The 20922-nt window shown below is 39.0% G+C and overlaps 1 protein-coding gene across 3 annotated transcripts in view; it reads left to right on the top strand.

Moving 5' to 3' along the window:
- Positions 1-4546: 4546 nt before the first annotated feature.
- ptdss2 (phosphatidylserine synthase 2) overlaps positions 4547-20922 on the top strand; it is a 25536-nt gene continuing 9160 nt past the window's right edge. Inside the window, exons 1-7 of one of the 3 annotated variants that reach the window (XM_061035889.1) lie at positions 4547-4666; positions 7773-8139; positions 13123-13224; positions 15748-15830; positions 17686-17753; positions 19181-19315; positions 20683-20733. In XM_061035889.1, the coding sequence (XP_060891872.1) occupies positions 7913-8139; positions 13123-13224; positions 15748-15830; positions 17686-17753; positions 19181-19315; positions 20683-20733 (666 nt within the window). In that variant the 5' untranslated portion in view covers positions 4547-4666; positions 7773-7912. The other 2 variants (XM_061035887.1, XM_061035888.1) reach the window with 2 other exon arrangements.

The following is a 20922-nucleotide window of genomic DNA, read 5'->3' as shown; positions in this document are numbered from 1 at the left end:
CAACATATTAGAGAGAAGGAAACCTATTAAAATCGACCGAAACATGATACAAAGTATTACCAAATGATAGAAGTACTCAATGTTGACCAATCAGGGCATAGATCAGTTGGTGAATAAATAATCTCTTCAGGCAGGGTAAAAATAAGTTGCATGTAACAGATGCTTTGATTAAATGGGTGTAAAACCACATGAGGGAGAGGTTGTTGTGATTGTCAGCATCTGCTCCACTAAATGTCAGGTGTTTTCTACAAACAATGTTCCTTTCATCAGGTTTGAAATGTGATCTAGTGATGCTTAAAATTAATGTACATAGAGATAGTTATTTATTTATATCACTTGGACACACTAGTGGATAAAAAAAGTGATCAATAGAGAGAAGGGTTTCCTCAATTCACCAATATAAACCCATTTCTGCATCAATGTCATGTTTAAGGACTGAAAAATCATTAGTCTATATGGATGATATTTGATAAGCATGACAAATTAATTCAAATAATAAACTCCTGGGGGTAAATAAATCATCTGAGGATCATTGTCATCATAATGGATCTGATCTTGAAACTGAAATCTTGTCTCTGAGTAATGCAGACAGAAATCTCTATATGTTGGTTTGTGTCTCCCTCTAGTGGTGAAAGGTGCTTCCTACTAGAATGAGGCCTTTTGATGAGTCATTTTCATAGTATATATCTGCAGAGAAAGCCGGTTATTCCTTGATCTGCAGAATGAAATGAAGAGTTCACTTTTATAAATGTTAATCTCGTAGTTTTTGTTAAATATTCTGTTAATAAATGGATGAACAGTCACAATGATCAACAGGACTTAAGCTCGTTAGTCTGATCATAAGTGAGATTTTCATGCTTCATATAAACACTGATGCCTCAACAGAAACTTATCGTCAGTGTCACACCTTATTATTCAGTTTAAACTACTCAGAGAGTTGCCCAAGGCTGCTGCTCCTCAGGCAGACTCTCAGAAAGATATTATCAGTAATTACTTTTGTGTCTTGTGTCAAAGGCCATGAATATTCAAAGAGAAAGTCTTCATTCATCATTTTTTTAAGAGAAGGTAATCTCTCAGCATTCTTCAGAGGAGCAGGAACGGTCAGTCGACCAGTGTGATGCCCTCTGACCTGCTTCTCTCTGATTCTTTGATCTGGCTCAACTCGCTCTATGACAGAAATGGAAATACCCTGAAGGCTTAAAGGCATTTTAAAAAACACACACAGCTACTCTCAAAAATCTTGTGACACAGAAGGACCAGAATCAGGTTTTAGCAGTGTGTATTTGAAGGTGATCTTCAAACTTTGAATTTGCTGCAGGTACTGTCGAAAATACGATGATTTACTGCAAGACTCAAGACATGGAAACGTTTTTTGTGGTTTAAAGGAAAATTTAACATCTCTGACTTTAAACTCAATAAAAAACCTTTTTGATCATTTTGATCTGTCGTTATGTTTAATCAAAGTATATTTGAAGTAAAGTCCTTTCTAATTATTTTGAGTATACAAAAAAAACAAACTTAAAATGTAGGGCCTGACAGATATGGAAGTTTTGGGTCCATTACCTATATTAGGGCGAGAGAGAGAGAGAGAGAGAAAAAATCATATAACGATATATTGGCCGATATCTTTCTTAGATCTATCTTTGATCTGAAGAGAGAAATATAGATATAGATATACACATTTATTGTGTTATTCTCTCAAATGCAGTTGTCAAACACTTGTAGCAAAGATGTAAAATGAGGAAAAGATGGTGTTCAACTGGATGGTAAATGTGCATGGACTTGTATCACCTCTTACCACTCTGGAGAGGGATAATACTTGTTGTATTTCCATATAGTGCCCTCTGCTGGTGAAAGAGAAATGATAGTGCAGTACAATGAAACTCAAATGAAATGCTTTATGACTAGTGAATAAATCTATTAATATCAGCACATATCTGCGATAAAAGTAGCCGATACCGATAGTCACTTGATATGCTGATATTGGCCGATATTATCGGCCTGTTGATTTATCGGTCATTCTCTATTAAAATGCTTCTTAAGGATTAAAATGGTACGCCCAAAATAACTTAGTGAATATTTTTTTTTACGTCTGACACTTGCCATTTGTAATGTAGTTATTTAATTTGTCATCCGTTTATATATTCAGTCCAAGTCAGCAGAAATAAGCAAACTAAATAGAAAACATCTCATTTCACATACTGTAACATTTTATAGTCGACGAGGTGTTGTGTTTTAAGTATTTGTTGCTTTATTTTCTTACTTCTATGCAGTACAAATGTAGCATTGTTACTATGCATGCAGCCACTCGGCAGGTTTGTAAAGCTTGATTTTCACTAAAAAAGACTAAGAAGCACCTACAACGTGTCTGCCCAGTATGACTCTACAAAATGCTTTTTTTTAGGTCAGTATATTTTAACCCACTTGCACGTTCTTCTCGTCTTCTCCTTGAAAGTAAGGCCACCTCCAGGAGAAGTATTTTATGTTCTTTTTATCGTCGCTTCCACAGTTCGATGTTGTTGTTATGAAGCTAAAACATCATTTTGAGTACTTCGCTACACCCCCTACCCCCCCACCTCACCCGGATAATCTGATCCTATTGATGTCCTCGAGGAGCTGCAGGCTTCCCCACAGGGCCCTTAGGAGGAGGGACAAACAGTCATTTGATCCCGCAGCAAAATGTGACACCTATAAAACCGTTCTCTCTGCATGCTGCCTTTAAGTTTGAAGTTGGTGATTGTTTGACACACCCAGCTGGAGTGATTTCCTCAATGAGTTTGCTACCGTTTCCTTCCTAATGATCCCCTCTGCTAAAGTAGGTAGGCGTAAACTACAAAAACACATATTGTAACAAAGCAGTTAGGCCTACATGTTGGTGTCAAATTAAACCCAGCTCTGCAGAAAGAGAAGTACATAAATACACCATCTAACCTCAGTTTATTATAGAAATGAAATGATACCTGATGTCATTTATAATATTTTAATATGCATTCATGTCTGTTGATTCTTGTCTCTCCAAAGCAGCTGTTTTAATGCACGTCATTTAGTAAAGCACTCATTTCTGACAGCAGCTTCTGATCCACATCAGCAAATATCAAACATGTTTATTCGAGTGAAGGCCTGCAGCTATTTCTGTCTGTCTGCTTTGATTTTTAATAAACCCTGCTCTCGTCTGGACGTATTAATGATGACACATCTAGGCTTTGTGGGCGACGTCTACATGCTTATTTTTTATGGAAGGTGACAGCTGTTATCACTGTTGCTTTTATCTAGTAGAGTTATTATTCTTAATAAAGTAGAACAGAAAAGCATCCTTTGTAAGGCTGTGAACATATAAAGATATGAAACAACAACAAATAATGGACTTTCTTTGAGTAAGACACAAAGGGATTTGTGAAACTATTTTTGTAACAAACTTTTTTTCCCCATCCTCTTCACTCAGCAGCTATAGTCCCTTTTCTAACACTGATGTAATCAATCACCCAGCAGCCAGTACAGCGAGTCTCAGCCAAAACACGCTCTGAAATGCATTGACCCTTGTCCAGTCAGTGCAAAAAATATTTTGATGGAGTTGCCTGTTCAACAGCTGAAAATAGCTCTTGGAATGTTTGTGTAATACTTCAGCCGAAGCCGAGACCTAAATGGAAAGATATCAAGAAAAGGCCGCTGTGAGAAGCTCTTAGTCAAAATGGCTAAACTCGACCTGTCCCAGCTTTAGTCGCGTTCTGTAGTTTGTAACGGGCACATTTGTTTTTTTTTGTTGTCAGGCTTTGTAGCTTCAAATTTCCTTTGTAATTGTGAAATTGTGTTCCTAACAAAAGAGTGATTGTCACAATATCAAAGAATAACCTTTGTTTGAAGACAATAAAAGTCTTCAAAGAAGCTACAATACTCAAGGGTTTGTTTTCAATGCTAAATGTTTTATATGCCGTGGCGTTAAACGTCATAACTCGAAGTTCGGACAAATAATCTCCGCCTCCGGGAACTCCTGCCATTCATTTACTCTCGCAATAACAAAACCTCTGTCCTCTGTCTGCAGTTTATGACCTATAGTAGATCTCAGAGTTTTACCCGGCCTGCAGACAACTTGGCCTTTGGCTATGTGCCAACACACACACAAGCGCACGCACACACACACACACACACTAACAGAACAACAGATTCAAAGGGTCAGGTGACTATAAGGCAATGTCCAAAAGAGATCACAAGTAAATTGTTTTTGCATACTTGTCATGATATGTATTAGAGGCTATGTCTCAAAAAAATGGTCTCTTTAAACCAACAGTAGCCTACACATTAAAGTACGTCATGAATTCAAATGTATAGCCTACTCTTGTGAATACATTGGTAGTACAAATAAAATCGACGTGTGCGTAACTTATGCATAATAGGAGTACATTATTGTACTGATTGCTTTGAATAGGTTAAGAATTAAGACTAAAAAAAAGTGCAACAATGTTGTTGATGAAGTTCTGTTTTCACATGTTCCCAAATTAAAGATACTCCCTTTTCTCTTTACCTTTGGCCTAAACTCTGGTTACACAAGAGGGAGATAAAGTGCCATGTGTTGTCAGCTGAGGGGTTTTACCAGATAGAGAATTGGGTCTCGAGGACAATCTTCTGAGAGGATCTTTGGAAAATAGAACTCGTTGATGCAGTGCGAAAGGTTATAATTGCCCAACAGGGACTTTTTATTTTTTAAGGCTCTTAGAAAGGTTGTCTCACACTGTTGGAGACGGACAGACACAGATAGTGGCCGCATACCTTCAGGATTTAAGGCTGCGTCATCTGTGTAAGCCATCGGAAGAGTGGTGAGTTTAAACCGCTGACTGACAGAAACTGCATCTAACAAAAATGTTATTTGTGCTTCGCCCAGTGTGTAACGCGTACACTGTAAATAAAGGCGGAAAGTGTTTTGTTCGAGGCATTGGCAGAAGTAAAATGCATTATTATTACGTTTACATTAGTGTTAATCACCTTAAAATAATAACTGAGCTTCCACTACCTCTCCAGAAGCATATGCACGGGAATGCTTTGATTTCCTCATCGGAGCGGAGCACAGTCGTGCAGCCATGTTCTACGGTAGCCCAGAAGGGACAAACCACATTCTGTTTCTTTGGACGCCACCTTAGTGCGAAGGCAAGGTGAGCACAGGGCGTCAATCCCTTGATTGCAATGCTTAAACTCAACGCTAGAGGTCACTAGATTGACAAACTAATTTTTATAAGAAGTATCAAAGTAAACGATTTATACGATACACGAAGAAAAAAAGAAAAACTAACATCTCTAATGGGGTTTGGTTATAAGTAGCCTAACTAACAGCATTTTGATTAAGTTAGTTTAGGTGTTTAATGTCAATCAGTAGGCTACTAAAGCAACTATTATGCTGCAAGGTTGTTTTAAAAAGACTTGTGTATTTCCTGTTAGGATTTAATTAAGTCGTATATAATAATAATAATAATAATAATAATAATAACTTTCTTTATATAGCACCTTTTAAAAACACAGGTTTACAAAGTGCTTTGACAAACAGCAAAAACAAGAACAAACTAAAGCAAACACAGAAGAACATTAACAACAGCAAGAACAAACAAATGCAAAATACTAAAAATTATTAAATACAATTCAACAGAAAAGAACCCAAAGTGCACGATACCCAACAGACATATATAACCCGACCGTCACAAGAACCATGATAAGAACCCAGGAAACACAAGAACCCAACAACAAGAGCTGAGACCAAGAGGACCAAAGATTTAAAAATATGTAAGAAACTAAAAGAGATAAAAGCAAATAAAAAGATAACAGCAATAAGAAGGTAAGAGCAGTAAAAGAAATAGAAACAAGTGGTTAAAGGATCAAAAAACCCAAAACTATAATATTAATAAAAATACAAAGTAAATATAAATATGGAACATAAATAGACAAAGTAAGTAAGATAAGAAATTACCAAGTGAAAACACAAGAGGAGATTAAGATATGAGCATAAATAGAGATAAAACCATAAATAAAAGGACAGTAAGAAGTAAAAGAAGATAAAAATAGTAAAACCAGTAAGAAAAGAAAGCAAGGTGATGCAAAAAAAAAAAATTGGATAACAAACCATTTATCATAAAATTGTTCACAATTATAACGAGGCCTATAGGTTGGTAGGATTGCTTAAAGAAAACATGGTGGGTCCTGAGCATATCTGTGTTGCTTAATGGATTTTTTAATTCATGAGGATTAAAAAAAAATGAAGAGCTCCTCAGGAAATCAAGGAGTTTATTTGCTTTCAGATGTGATGATTTGAAATAGTTCGATAATATGTTTATGAGCCCATTGTTAAAAATTATGAATCCTTTTTTAGGAAACTAGCTCTTATTACTGAGAATATGCAAAAACCACGTTGCCCATCATGCAATATGAGACTCCTCTACAATGATTTAATTAAATTATGAAATCATTAGGCCTATCATTCATTAAAAAACTGTCTGTTGGCTTAATTTTCATAATGTTTTATTGTATTAAGAAAATATAACTCTTATTCTGTAGGCTATCTAATACATTGACATGTTATATGTTTTGACATCTAGGCTTAATGTTGTAGAGGGGTGGGAAGCGAGGGATGAGGTTTGTGTATATAAATAATAAAACAAATAGCCTAAATTAAAAAAAAGACATCTAGGCGTATGCCGGGCGGAAGTGACGACACCCGATTACCAAAACATGCCTGATGAAAGCATGTTTTTACAGTCACGCTCATTAATTGTGGTTGAGAACGCGAATGTGTATCACAACGTTACAACTGGATTCAAAAACATTTCCTTTTAACTCATCAACTCTTACAAAATGTAAGATACGACCTCAGCTAAACCCGCCAAGTTGGTTAGACTGATCGGGTTCGAACGTTACGGGAAAATGGTGGAGAACGATTTCCGGTTGGCTACAAAATAAAACATGTTCAATGATATACTTAATCTGTGTCTCTTATTGTGAAGGGCGTACACCGGATGTTGGTATTGATGTTGTACGCTCGATAGCAAAAAACATACTCTATACCCATGTGATGTGTCTGGATGTCGACTGCACAGACTATCTTTTGGAGCGGGGTTTTTCTTTTTGTTTCTACAGTAAAGGCAGAAAGTGTAGAGGCGGAGTGAGACACGGTTAAACCCTTAAAGGGCTTTCTTTGCTGCTAACTTACTAACAAAACGATTGCTGCCGTGCAATTGACGTAGCTTGACGTTAGCATGCTGACTTCAGCCACTAACATTACGTTTATCACATAAATTCAACTGGTAAGTAATGTTACTTTAAATTGAATTTAACTACAGAGTTTAACGCAAAGCATGTGTCCAATAAATACGTTGAAAGCCCGGGGTCTAGTAATGGTTATTTAACCTCGGCTCGTTGTTAGTTAACTTGTTAGCAAGGTCAAATAGTCAGAAAATAGCCAGCTACAAATAGCTAATGAAGTTAGCCAATCTGTCTTACATCGAGGCTTGGCAGTTGTAACGACTGTGATTTGTGTTTACCACCCCGAGAGGGCATCAATTAAATACCCGACAGTGGTTACATGCCGTAAAGTGGTCGCCATGGCAGCCATGTTACAGTCATGCCCCAGTTTGTCTTTAAATAGGTGGTGACAGAGAAGAAGTCATTTGCTAACACATCTTACACGTGTACTGAAATGTACTGTGTGATCACTGGGCGGTGGGTCAGCAGCGACGTGATTTTCAGGTTGTTCTCCTGGTCTAACTCCAGTTCATTTTCCTCCCGACCACCCCCAGGATGCTGACAGTCACTTGGGTGGGGCCGACGCGGATGACAGTACACGGGAGCAGAGCCCTGGGATAAACCACACCGCTCAGGATCAGGGGTTAGGAAAGGTGGGGAGGGGGGAGGGGGGGGGCGGATTGTCGGTAAAGCCATGACCAAGTCCGAGTCGAAGAAAAGCAGCGTGGCCGCAATCAAGTACGCCACAGCCGCAGCCGCATCCGCCGCCGAGCAGGTCAAGAACGGATCCGTCGAGTCGGGCAGTCCGGATCACAGCAGTCAGACGAAAGCCAGTGTGATGAAGCAGACCTCCAGGGAGAGCCTACACTGGAAAAACTCGGAGAGCGAAGTGTTTGATGACGGGACCAACACCTTTTTCTGGTGAGTTCTTTTTTTTTTTTTTTAATTTTTTATGGCAATGTCAACTGTGCAAAGTCACACAGTTAATGCTGCAGTCTCTGATTTTTTTTTACTCTAAGAAAATACGTCAAAAAATCACTGCAGAATAGAAAAGTGTTTTCATGACTGCAGGATGTATTATAGCTTTCAAGGTGAACTGAAAGACAGGCCCATGTGACTACCATTTTCTCCCTAACAAATACCATGACATTGTTCCGAATCTTCAGGTATGTATTTGTCTTCAACAGCTTTTTAAAGTGTTCTGCAATTTTGTCTCCCCGGGCTGTAATGCATGATTACAATGCACGTCTAGGCTAAGGGCTTGCTGTTGACAAGTCAATAGCTGATATCCCAGGCTGCACCTTCAGCAGAGAGTTACGTGACACACTTGAGGTCAACAGAGATATTGTGTCCATGCAGTAAACTGCAGCAGGGAGCTATGTATGAACACGCTGACTCAAAATCACGGAGACCGACGGAGCATGTTACCATGTGTAGGATGCATGTTGTAGTTCAAGTGTGGGCATGAGGAAAGGCTGGGACAGTGACATTTGTCTCTTGTCTCTATGTTTAATATATAGCTGCACTGACCCTTCAACTTGTCGCTTCAGGCATATTTAAGCCTGAGTACCTCTCTTCTCTGCTCTGTGTCTGAAGGCGAGGGGGCAGGAAGAATCTGCTAAGCTGCCCAGTATCTTTGACAGCAGAGGAGCCTGGTCTTCCCAGAGAGACAGCTTTTTAATGAGAGTTTCTCATTACTGTGTTACAACCTTGGCATGCAGGTCTCTGGTTTTTGTTATACTAGAAGTATCAACGGAGACAGAGATGCTATACCTTTGATTATTAAAAATAGGCGGCATCCTGTAGTAGGAAGACGGATTTTATATATGTAAATATATGGCCACTCCATGTAGATAAGGTTTGACTTAAAGCTAGAAACACAGCTTAGCTTGTGCAGTAACATTTCAAGCAGCACTACAAACTACAAGTTTGATCATGACTTGTGTAAAACTGTTTCAGCTCTGACTGATTATTCACACTCTGATGGAAGTAGGTGTCAATGCAGAGTTGTTGTGTTAATCTGCATTTGTTTCAGCTTGTTGCGCACACTAAAATAGTCTCTAGCTACCTAAAAAGATTCAATTCTGAGAAATTGTTCCAAACTTAAAAAGTCCTTGACTTCAGCTAGCTTAGTTGAGTCACAAATGACCAGCTCTGCTTATTGGCTGTATTTTTCATCGCCCTGATTTGACCATTCCCAATAACAAGATATAAAAGACTGAAACACAATAACAACTAGAAACTACAAGCCTTTCTATGTAAAACATGCTAATAACAAGGTTGGCATAAGAACTATAGGTTATGGCTATTATGCAAGCTCCAAAATTAGCTTATTTTATTAATGTCATATCATCACAATTCTGAACAACGTTATCACATATTACATATTTTTCTCTGCCTGTGCGTGTTGGAATTCTGTTAAAGAGTTACATTAGGCCTCCCAGTGGTTGGTTGGCAACTCCAGGTTGTCACGATAGGATAAAATACTGATATGGAAAGTCACTGGTGCTTTTATCGTTTACCTTGTGGTCAACTTGCAGACCTGTTGCCAGTTTTTATTTTAGTAGTGAGCCATGGTAAGGATTTTTAAGCCGACTGTATACTGATGAGATAACTTGAAAGTCTTGCAGAACATTGCACGTTGAAGTCATGTCGCCTTCCAATGAAAATTGCGCAGCTGAACTTCTTTTTCACTTCCGTATCTTTTTCCACACCATAGAAAATGGAAATAAATCATTACCAGCTACATATCAGACAATATGTAATCTTGTATTTCTATATTTCAGTAGGCTAATATGCATACAATGCATCCTTAGCTTTAACTAGCCGACTGGGTTTGTTATCAGCCTGTACAGAAGCACACTGGCTGCAGTGTTGAGGCGATACACCAAAGAGCTGTCTGTTGTCGGCTGCTTCCTTTGGTCGTTCAGAAGGGTAACTGTGTGTCAAGCAATGTGCCTCATTAGCCCAAAATAAAATTGGGGAAGAAGGTGTTTTTTTCTGATAAAAGCGGAAAAGCTCAGATTAACCGTATATAGCACACAGTCTGATCAAGCAAACATTTGTGCTGGCGCACCACATTTGGTTTTCCCTTAAATAGCATTACTGCCCACTCATTTCAGCTCCAGGACACTTCTGACAAAGCTTTTAGATTTCTAAAAATATCTTGGAAAATGTTTTATTTTTAAATGTATTTTTAAGACAAGAACTCTTGTGGGAACACCACTCAAAGGAAAATTGAGTTCATAACTGGATTTGTTGTTATCTAACTGTCACAAGGCCCATAAATCTGCTGCTGTTAACATACAGACAGCATGGAGTCTGCTGTGCTCAAACAAAGACAATAAAGCATGTTGTATTCAATAAATACACATCCGGGGGAAACGGTCCAAAGAGGTTCGTCGAGGCTGTTTCCACCTTCAGTCCTGTTTCAGCCTCAGGACAGGATTTTCCTGCACATGCTTTGATTGTTAACGGGATATTTTCTGGACGCTCAACCTCAATATACGTGTTGAATTTTGGTGTAAGTTAAGCTTGTTGCTCAGTTACAAAAGGCTGGTATTTCCGTTGCATCTTTTCCTCCCCTGGTGGTGGTGCGTGGTTGTCAGGCAAGAGAGAAGCCAGGCCCTCCCTTGTGTCTCCTGCCAAACAGGTTGGATAAGGAGCTAGAGCGAGGAGGGAACATGCTTACGACACCTGGCTCACCATCCCTGTGACTCAGACTGTGAGCCAAAGGGCTGCTGGGTTGGGGTGACGTTCTTTAGTTTGTCAGATGACAGCTGTGGCCTCATTACAAATAATACATTTTTGAACCACAGCTTTAAAGCATTATTAGTTTCCCTGAAATAGTAAGACTGGTGTTGTTGTTTTTTTTATCTCTGATGACAAAGTGGTTCCTGTTGTGTGTGTTGCTACTTAAATAGCTAATGACTGCGTGGCAGCGATCTTGTTTGCTCTTCCAAAACGATTAAAAACACAAGAGCCACACTATACGGCCTATTGTTTACTTAACGTCATAAAACATGAAACATGTATTTGTCTGAAGCAACTCGATGACTGCATTTCCTATCTCTGGAGAGTAGTTCTGTCATGCAAATGTCTCAGAGCATGCTCAGGGGGACATTCATGTTTGAGCCTTTTTTTTGCCAGATTGACAAGCTGAGGGAGGGATTGTTCCGTTATGTTTAGTTTGTCCTCAAGAGAGCACTGGCATGTTTATGCCACATTGGTCCTAATATGTATTGATCACGTTCCAATGAAGTTTATTTACTTCCGTGAGTGTGAGAGATCCCTCCCAGGGCCCTCACTCGGCAAGCTGGTTCTTTAAACTGCAGCTCACTGGAGTGTTTCTGACAGCTGACATAACCCCAATCAAACAAACAAACACAACATGGACAATAGGTCAAGCCTTTTAAATGTGCAAAAATCAATCCTGAACCCAAACCCATGGATTGCTTTATGTAATCCAGAATACTGTTACTGGTAACTCTATGGCTAAAACTAATTATTAATCTTGATTTAGATGTATCTGTAGTGTTGCCAATGTCTCTGTTTATTGGATGGTTGTTTTGTCCAGAAAATGGTTAAAACATGTCAGCCACTGTTTCCCCACAGCCCAAATGACATCCTATGATGTTTAACGTACTTTGCTCCACAACCGCACAAATTCATTGTACTGTCTTGGTGGATTTAAGAAACATCATACGAGCAACTAGCAAAGTATTTGTTGAGAAATTCAATAGTGAAAAATGGGGTAGTACAAGAAATCAATACAGCAATTTAATCATTGTCCAGACTCGCATGATACAGTTATCGAATCATCTGTGCCAAATGTTGACATTTTAATCAGTAAGAAAATATGCTCTATAGAGATTCCCTGGCACTCTGACTCACTATGACGTCGACACTTCATGACTCCTCAACATGGCGCTTATGACATGTATGAGGGTTACGTGAGCACGAAGGACAGCAGGATAGAGGAAGATGAAGACAGTGGGATACTGTAAAAAATAAGCTGATGATGGATCAGTTTGAGCATCCAGAGTTAAATGTCAAAGCTTGAACGGGCTTTTTCCATCATCTCTTTAAAAAATGTTCTCACAATTATGTCCTTGACAACCTCCCAAATGCGATCGGAGTGCTTAATCCTTTTTCCTCTTTCTGATTGGAGATTTCAGGGATCCTCCTATGAATACCATATGTCCCTGTGACTCATACCAGTATGTGGATGGTTAAACTTTGCCCTTTAAGTTAAGATAAAGCCCACAGATAGTCTGAACCACTATACTATGTAACCATTGTACGACAAAGGCCAAAGTGTGCTCCCTGCTGATGGGTCATATGACAGATATGAGCCTGTATGGTCATTATCTTGGCCTTCAAACTTAAGCCCACAAACGTATACACATATTAAAACAGTGGATTTTCACAGTCCATAGTCATGTTGGTATCAGGCAAATTGATACAGAAGCTTGAGTCTGTAAGAATATGCGGAAGTTACTCATCAAATTCAAACCCCCTGTGTTTGTTTTGTTTGTTGCAAACCATTTTTAAACTTCTTCCTGCTACATTTTTCCTGAGAGAGCTCCAGTTTCCCATCAGTATCCGATTCAGCTCAAGCGTTTTATCTCATCTCAACTTCTTTCTTTGTGTTAACATTCGATTATCAGTTACAAAGATATTCAGAAACAAAGATATTCAGTAACAAACACAAGGTTTAAAAGCTTGTCTAAGACATTTGTTTCACTAACCCACCATGGAGTTCTCCGCTCACGCTGAGTTGAATTATTATTGCAAAACCGTCTCACATTTCAGTGGTGTATTCTTTAACTTTTTTAAGTTTCCTCTTCAGAAAATCGTATTAATCTGCGTCTCTCTTTCCATCCTCTCTCTCCTTCTCTGCAGGCGAGCCCATACTGTGACAGTGCTGTTTATCCTGACCTGTGCTTTGGTCTACGTCACGCTGCTGGAAGAGACTCCGCAGGACACGGCCTTCAACACCAAGAGGTCAGATGCCTGCACATGTCACTTCCTCTGTTTCCTTAAAAACCACAGAGGAAACTTGTTTTCTAAGTAATCAGGACTAGTCATTGCAAAGTCAATCTAATTGTGCTTCCTTAATCTTGAGCCATGCAGGGTTCACATTTTGATACATCACAGCAAGAAGATCATAAATCAATAACCTATCGGTGAAACGTAAGGAAAAGGACTTCATGTGCATTTTTCTGTCCTTTAAGGGTCGTGTCATTTGGTGATGATTATAGCTGACATGACGAAACCAAGGCCAACAATTCCCCAATTGTAATCTTGTCTTTAACACCACTTGGTGTAATGTCATAAAGCCGCAGCAAAATGGTTCCGTTTCAGATTTCTTTGTTTCAAATGTGCAGTGTTTACCAAGATCTCGCAGTTGATTATGAAAACCATCCGAGTCAATATATGCTGAGTATCTGCCAATATTCAGTCCGGCTCTACATACCACCTTAAATGTTTACATTGTGGGTGGATTCTTATTTTTGAATGCTGTTAGTACTCTGTCAGATGTGCTGTGTGTATGTCAGGTCAGAGTTGAGGCTGTGGATTGTTTTGTTTGTGGCTGTTGCTTCTGATCCTGCTGAACAGAGTTTTATCAAACCAAATGAAGCGAAGCGACAGAGCTTCCTTATTTGTAATATAATAATGGGTTTGTCTGTTCCCTTAACTCTAAAACTACAGTTGGTTAAAAACTGAAATGTCCTAAGTCTTTTTGTGTGTGAAAGTTCACCAAATGTACTGATTTCAAAGCAGTTCCACATCCGTCTTTGGTAAAGCACAGAAGAACAACATCAGCTACTTTTAGTGCTTTTCAAAATGAGTACTGCTCATAGTGCCCATTTCAACATAATATGAAATATTTATTTAGGATTTAGTGGGATTTTGTTACTTTGGCTGACTCTGCTTCTTCCCGTCAGTCAGGAGTTGATATCTGGTTCACAGATGTCTGATGACGGATTAAATTTGAGCTCTATATTCTACAAAGTCAGGACTCTGATGCTTATTAAATAACACACAGTGAGAGCTTCTTATTTTAGGTCTTATGGTGATGAAACAGTTACATATTTCTTTTCGGAAATATTGCTTGTGTTTGTAGGAGTTTAATTGGAATGACACGAAGCAGGCTAAAGGACAGCAAGCTGTACAAATGATGTGTGCGTGTCCGTGTCAAAGAGAGCGTGTGATTGGAGGATGTGTTTGCGAAGGATTGTGGGACGGTTCTTAACAGGATTTGCTTTAGTCAGCGCAGTCTGGCTCTTCAGGATAAAGACCCCAGAGCTTCTTCCTGGCAGCAGAGGACACTCGGACACACACACACACACACACACACACACACACACACACACACACACACACACACACGCTCGCACACCCACACACACACACACACACACACAGTCCAAATCTCACTGATGTATGCATTCAGTCACTAATGGATACACTTATCCCCTCACACTCCTTTTAAAACATCATCCTTTTGACTAGTTGGTTAGTATCACAGCAACAGACACACACACACACACACACACACACACACACACACACATAAACTCACACACACACTCACAATCAGTTACTTAACCACACACTTTATGCTCTCACACTTTGCTGGCAAGCACAAGCTGAAATCCAATTGTGTGTCCAGTTGCTAAGCCTTCTGTTCATTTATAAGTTAAGAGCAGCGTTGTCGTCTGGTCTCCAGGTTTGTTCAGATGTCAACACAGCGGAGATTAAAGGCAACACATCACAGCAGCCTGTTCAAATGTGTTTCATCTCTGAGAGAACACACAGAGGGAGTTATAATAAGGTCAATAATAATGGTCAGCTGCTGAGATACCCCTCCAGATTGATGTTAAATCACATTATGCCACATTACACTCCCCTTCCTGCTCTCTGTATCTATATTTACACCACTTACATCCGATGTTTGTTCAGAGGAGCTTTTAATGATTTCTGTCGACAGAAAGGAATGATGGAATTCATTCCTGCACGACACGAGGGGAAGAAATGCATTGTGGGATACCATTTTTCAACATTGTGCTAACTTTATGAAGTGCAAATAAAATGAAGAGTGCACGTTTGTTTTATCTCACAGTTTTTATATTATCTGCTGTTTTTATATTTTACACAATACCTGTGTTTAAACATGTTTCTCCTGAATCTGAAATAAATCCAAAAAGCAGCTTTTTAATGGTTAATTTGGCATCAGAATGGTTTGAAGGCATTGCAATTATACCCAAGCCCCATCCAAAAGTTAAAATGTAGACATCAGGGATGTGAGTCTTTAATGTTTATCTGGATTTCTGGATTATCCGACATGAAACGTTAACAAAAACTTCCAGATTCACATAGCCATCCCTCATATGTTGATGGATGTGTCAGGTTTACTCAAACATAAATGCTTTTCTGTCGCTAATACATCAATCAAACAGATCCTTCTGTATCGCGACATCAACTTAAAATACATTCTCATTATTTTGTACTTGTTTTTTTTAGAGGGATTGTGGCAAGCATCCTGGTGTTCCTCTGTTTTGGAGTTACTCAAGCCAAAGATGGACCCTTCACCAGACCACATCCAGGTAAGAATAACACTTTAATCAAAAACCATACACGGCACAAAAAGGCGTAGCACTCAGAAAAGGACGCTGGGATCTGCACTTTTCTCCGGGGAGCTGCCTGCTGCTGCAAACGCTCTCTCCTTGTTGAAAACAATTGAAACAAGACGCTCAGAAAAAAAACGCTAGGTGGACAAGGGGCCTAACTTAAGAATTGCACATTCATTGATTGTTTCTCCTTCTATCTCCCTCGTAGAGAGGTAAGACTACCTGCGAGCAGTTACCACTAATTTGATCCATCGCTACATTTGAGAAGCTCATGTTGACTCTGAGTGCTGGTGATCAATACACAGATATTAAAGCTAAACGCAATTTTTTAATTTGTAAAAGAAAGTGGGTCAGGTTTCTTCCTGGCATCATTTAGGTCTAATCAGTTCCCTAAGAGAACAAATGAAATGCAAACAAAGAAGCCATTACAGAGTAAACATCTCCATCACATGTAGAAGCCTCTCCTGGTCTTATAAAACATTATATTAAGAGAACTGTGGTGAATAGACATGAATAGACATGAAGAAAAACTGTGGACATAATCCCTTTCTAAACACATGAACCACTCCCTCACATCAGTGAGCTGAAGTTGCGGGATAAGGACATTTAACTTACGTTAAGCATGATGTGTTCCTCGCTAATCAATGCTGTTACCCAACACGTAATTGCAGGGACAGCATTATCTCAAGTTGTTGTCATGGAGACAGCACTGATGCAGATGTTTGTCTCCAGCTATACTGGAGTGTTCTGGTATTTGTGGTTTCCATTGGTATGTGCTTCTCTGCTGTGGATTCTTGTTTGTTTTGATTGTTTTTGTTTTTTTTTAAATAATGCTACTGTGGAGGCAGTGGAGCTCCTGACTCAAGGGCAAATCTTCCCTAAGGGGACAATAAAGTGTATTGTATCACATATAAAGTGTATGAAAAGTGGGCTACAGTGGCGCTTGTATGAAGAGTTCTGAGTTGTTAGCTGGTTGGAGAGCTGTAGGGGAAAAAAGAGAAAAAGGAAAAGTGGTCAAAGTTGTCAAGCTTACTTGGTGGTACATGTTTTTGCACAAACACTCGCACGCATGTTTCCTGGCAGGGCGAGAATTTTGGACGTTGCATTTCTTGTCCCTTCTTGTGTGAATTAAAGACAAGGCAGGGTTTGTTTAAGTGTGTTTTTTTGTGTGCTACACTCCCTGTCCTGTTGAGCCAGCCAAGTTGGTTCAGTTGTTGTTAAACTTGTTGCATCACACACATCTGTATCCTGGGAAAAGACCCAGAGGGACTTAAAGTTCCAACCTGTAACCTCCCCGTGGATCTCCAGCTCAGAGTGTCACAGAAAAATCTGGTTCGAGACATTAATTCACAAAAAAGTACAGCAACATTTGGAGTTAATTTGATCCTTTTGTTGGACGTCCATAAGTAGTGCCAGTTCCTGTATGAGAGCTTTAGTATTTTTTTTACTACACTGTAAATCACTGTCATTTTTTACAATCTCTCTGACTTTTGCACTTGGTTGTAACTTAATATCTCAGAATCCTTGGTAACAAATAAAACACGGTCTAATATCTGATTTATGAATTCATTCAATCCAAAACATCTACTGACAAATGCTTTGAGTGAAAGAAGCAGCATGGATACAGGGAGATTAAAATATCACTCTGATTCTGTTCAGATTTAAAATGTTCCAGGCTCTTTGATTTGCCTTACAGCAGAACTAAACATTTTGTCATAATTTGATAGCTGGGTGTCATTCAACATGTTCTTTTTTTTGTCTGTTTTTTTTTTTGAGGTGACACACTTTGAAAAATATCAAACCATCACTCCCTCTCTCCCTCTCTCTGTAGCGTACTGGAGATTCTGGCTGTGTGTCACCGTCGTCTACGAGCTGTTCCTGATATTTATTCTCTTCCAGGTTGGTATGCTGATGATATGTAAGACTTGATGGGCTGAAACATTTAAGTTAAAACCTTTATCACCCAAGGGCACACCGCATAGCAAGAATATGCATTTTATAAAGTGTGTCAATTACACCACATGCTTTGTCTTTGTGAAGTGTTTACTGTAGTTTTAGAAATGTTGTCTCTACCCCAAGAACTAGAACTATAAAAAACTAGAGTCCACCGATTAATCGGCCAGCCGATATCAGCATATGAACTGACTATTGGCATCGGCTTATTTTATCTTCAATGTGTGCCAATATTTGTACATTTATTCACCAGTTCTCTGTCACCAGCAGAGGGCGCTATATGGATTACAACAAGCATTATCACTCACAGAGGGTTGAGCGGTGATGCACGTACATGTGCAGTTACTTTCCAATTGAGTGATCATCTTAATTATTTATCTTTTCCACACGTGTTTGATAATTGCATTTGAGGGATCGACACAATAAATGTGTCTGTATATCTACATCTATCTATCGTTAAAGATTCAAGATAGATCAAAGAAAAAAAATGTTTTTTCTTTTTTTCTCTCCCTAAAATCCGTATCAGTTAGCCCTGAAAAGTCCCATATCGCCTTGATTTAAAAACTATGTAAATTCTGGATTTATTCATGTTCACAAATCACAGTAAAGTAGCTCCTCTCTGACTACTTGAATGCAGCTCAGAAAGCAGCCCAAACAGCCGCCAAAATGTGGGATTTCTGGTCAGAGTTCAGACTCTCCAATCTTCTCTCCCTGTGCATCTGGAGCCTCTTTGCTCTCTGCAAGTTTAATTAAAGCGTCCGATTCTGAGCCAGCCCCGTTAAAATACTGTAGCAATACTGTACAGCTTGGCCCAGTTATTTTAATCAGGCCTGGACATTGTTCAGAGACGTTAAACCGCTGAAGCCATCAATCTTCTTTACTTATGTAAGAATAAAATGTAGCTTTGTGGAAGCCTAAATTATTTACTATGATGTTGATACAGAGATGTACAACTCAATAAAGGACAAAAAAACTGATTCCAAGAAAAATCTTAAGACTATTTTCAATCCTACAAATGTCCTTTAAACACATTTATACATATACAGTATACATAAACACATATACAGTACGTCTCTGTTCAAACAATTAAAGTGATACAACAATTAAAATTATACGGACAATCTTTTGTGGTTTTCTTTGTAAAACTGAACAATCATATTTTATATCTCTTTCTCTTTTTGTTCGGTGTCATATTTGAAACATGTTTAAACCTTTGACAATATGTCAGATTTCTCTAATAATCAGTGATCGAAAAGGACATTGTGACATACACAGCTCCATTTCTAGACGTCTCTGTGTCTTCATAAAAGCAAAGTTTCAGGGATAAGAATAAGTGCTAACAGCTTCTATATTTCTCTTCTAAACTCTTTTAGACTGTGCATGATGGCCGACAGTTCATGAAGTACATTGACCCAAAGCTTGGCGTTGCCCTCCCTGAGCGCGACTATGGAGGAAACTGCCTCATGTACGACCCGGGAAACACCACCGACCCCTTCCACAACATCTGGGTAAGTCTACTTCAAGTCATTTTATCTCATTCCAGCTGTGATCACACTTACATATTCATAAACTGGGTACAGTACTTTTATATATATATATATATATATCTAAGAAAGAATGGTAAAATTCACACCTCAAATTAACAAGATCTTAAATAAAGCAGAAGCTTTAACAAGTCTGTAAGAAGTCATCTGCATGTATGTAGTTTACAAGAATCCTTTCTTATCCCCAGTATTTTATCTGTTCACACTCTAATGCTGCGGTTGACACTAGCACTCCCTCTCTGTCTCTCTCTCTCTCCTCTGCTCCCTCTCTCACTCAAACACACAGTTGTTTGGTGTGTGTGCATGCAGACCGGCTCCTGAGGCCTGTGTCTTGTGCACGTTATAGCCCGTCAGTGGAACCAGACCGTCTTTCTCCCCCTCGGGAGACAGTCAGCTGCCACTGCCATGACCCACAGCCCATCTCTACTGTTGGCCTCATTTCAATCTCTCAGAGTGGGTCAAACCACATTCTCCACTCAGCTACAGCCAATCTATCCCAACAACCCTCTTTAAATGTCATATGGAGCAGAAAGTCAAGGAAACAGATTCGCAGTTACAGGATATTCTAAATTGTAAACCTTGTTGAAGGAACTGAGTAAAACATTGAAACTATGAAGTATGCCGTTTAAAATCAAACACAGTAGATAACTTGGCTGTTTGTGTTTGCTCCATGACGCTCAGCCCAGTTTTGTTCTGTTCAGCAACCCTGACCCAGTACTCACTGTCCTCATGCTGTTACCGATGAGAACTAGATATTTGATTTTTATTGGTTCATAGAGCTGTGGTTAAGAGGAGCGCTGCCACTACTTCGTTTTCTCATCACTATATAAACTGCTTTTTATCTCCCTGGTATTTGTTTAGTAAAAATCCCTTTTTAGTGTCTCACAGCTGAAGGCGAAGCGATTGTTGTTTATTCAACCAATGTTCAACTTACCCTGCATGACCAAAAAAAACTATACAATCCTTATGCTTGACAAGCTTGAGCGAGGGAATAATACGTTTTTACATTGCTCTTCAAAAACGAACTAAATGTTCTGATTCACTGATAATGTTTTTTTTTCCTGATTATATTTCAGTGCACTCTGTTAATTGTTGCAGCTATGGGCTGTTTATCCCGGAGTTAAATGAAAGACACTGACATGTTCTTTTTTTAAAAATGTATTTATCTGCCTTTAGTCGTGTTTTTGAACTCAACCTCTTGAGTTTCGCCTGATGACGTAACATGTGAAAATACAGCATATCATTGTTTGTTAGGACAGATTTTTCAGACTGTCTCTTATTTATGTGACGACAACTTAAACTAAATGTATCGTGTTGATTTCTCTCTCCAGGACAAGATGGATGGCTTTGTTCCAGCTCACTTCCTGGGATGGTATATCAAGGTAGGCAGCAGGAGAACAAAAGCTGCATGTATTTATTGACTAGATTTAATTGTTACAAATGAAGTTTTGAATCGTTAACCATGCCATCTTTCAAATCTAGAAAAACAAATATCTGTCAGTCACTGTGTCTTGGAGGCAATTGGCCATGTGACATAAAAATGATCCACTGGCATGCGGAGAATGACAACA

This window comes from Labrus mixtus, chromosome 4 (genome assembly GCF_963584025.1).
Source record: "Labrus mixtus chromosome 4, fLabMix1.1, whole genome shotgun sequence".
Lineage (NCBI taxonomy): Eukaryota > Metazoa > Chordata > Actinopteri > Labriformes > Labridae > Labrus > Labrus mixtus.
The sequence above is the reverse complement of the archived record's forward strand: the minus strand, read 5'-3'. Positions and strand labels throughout refer to the sequence as shown.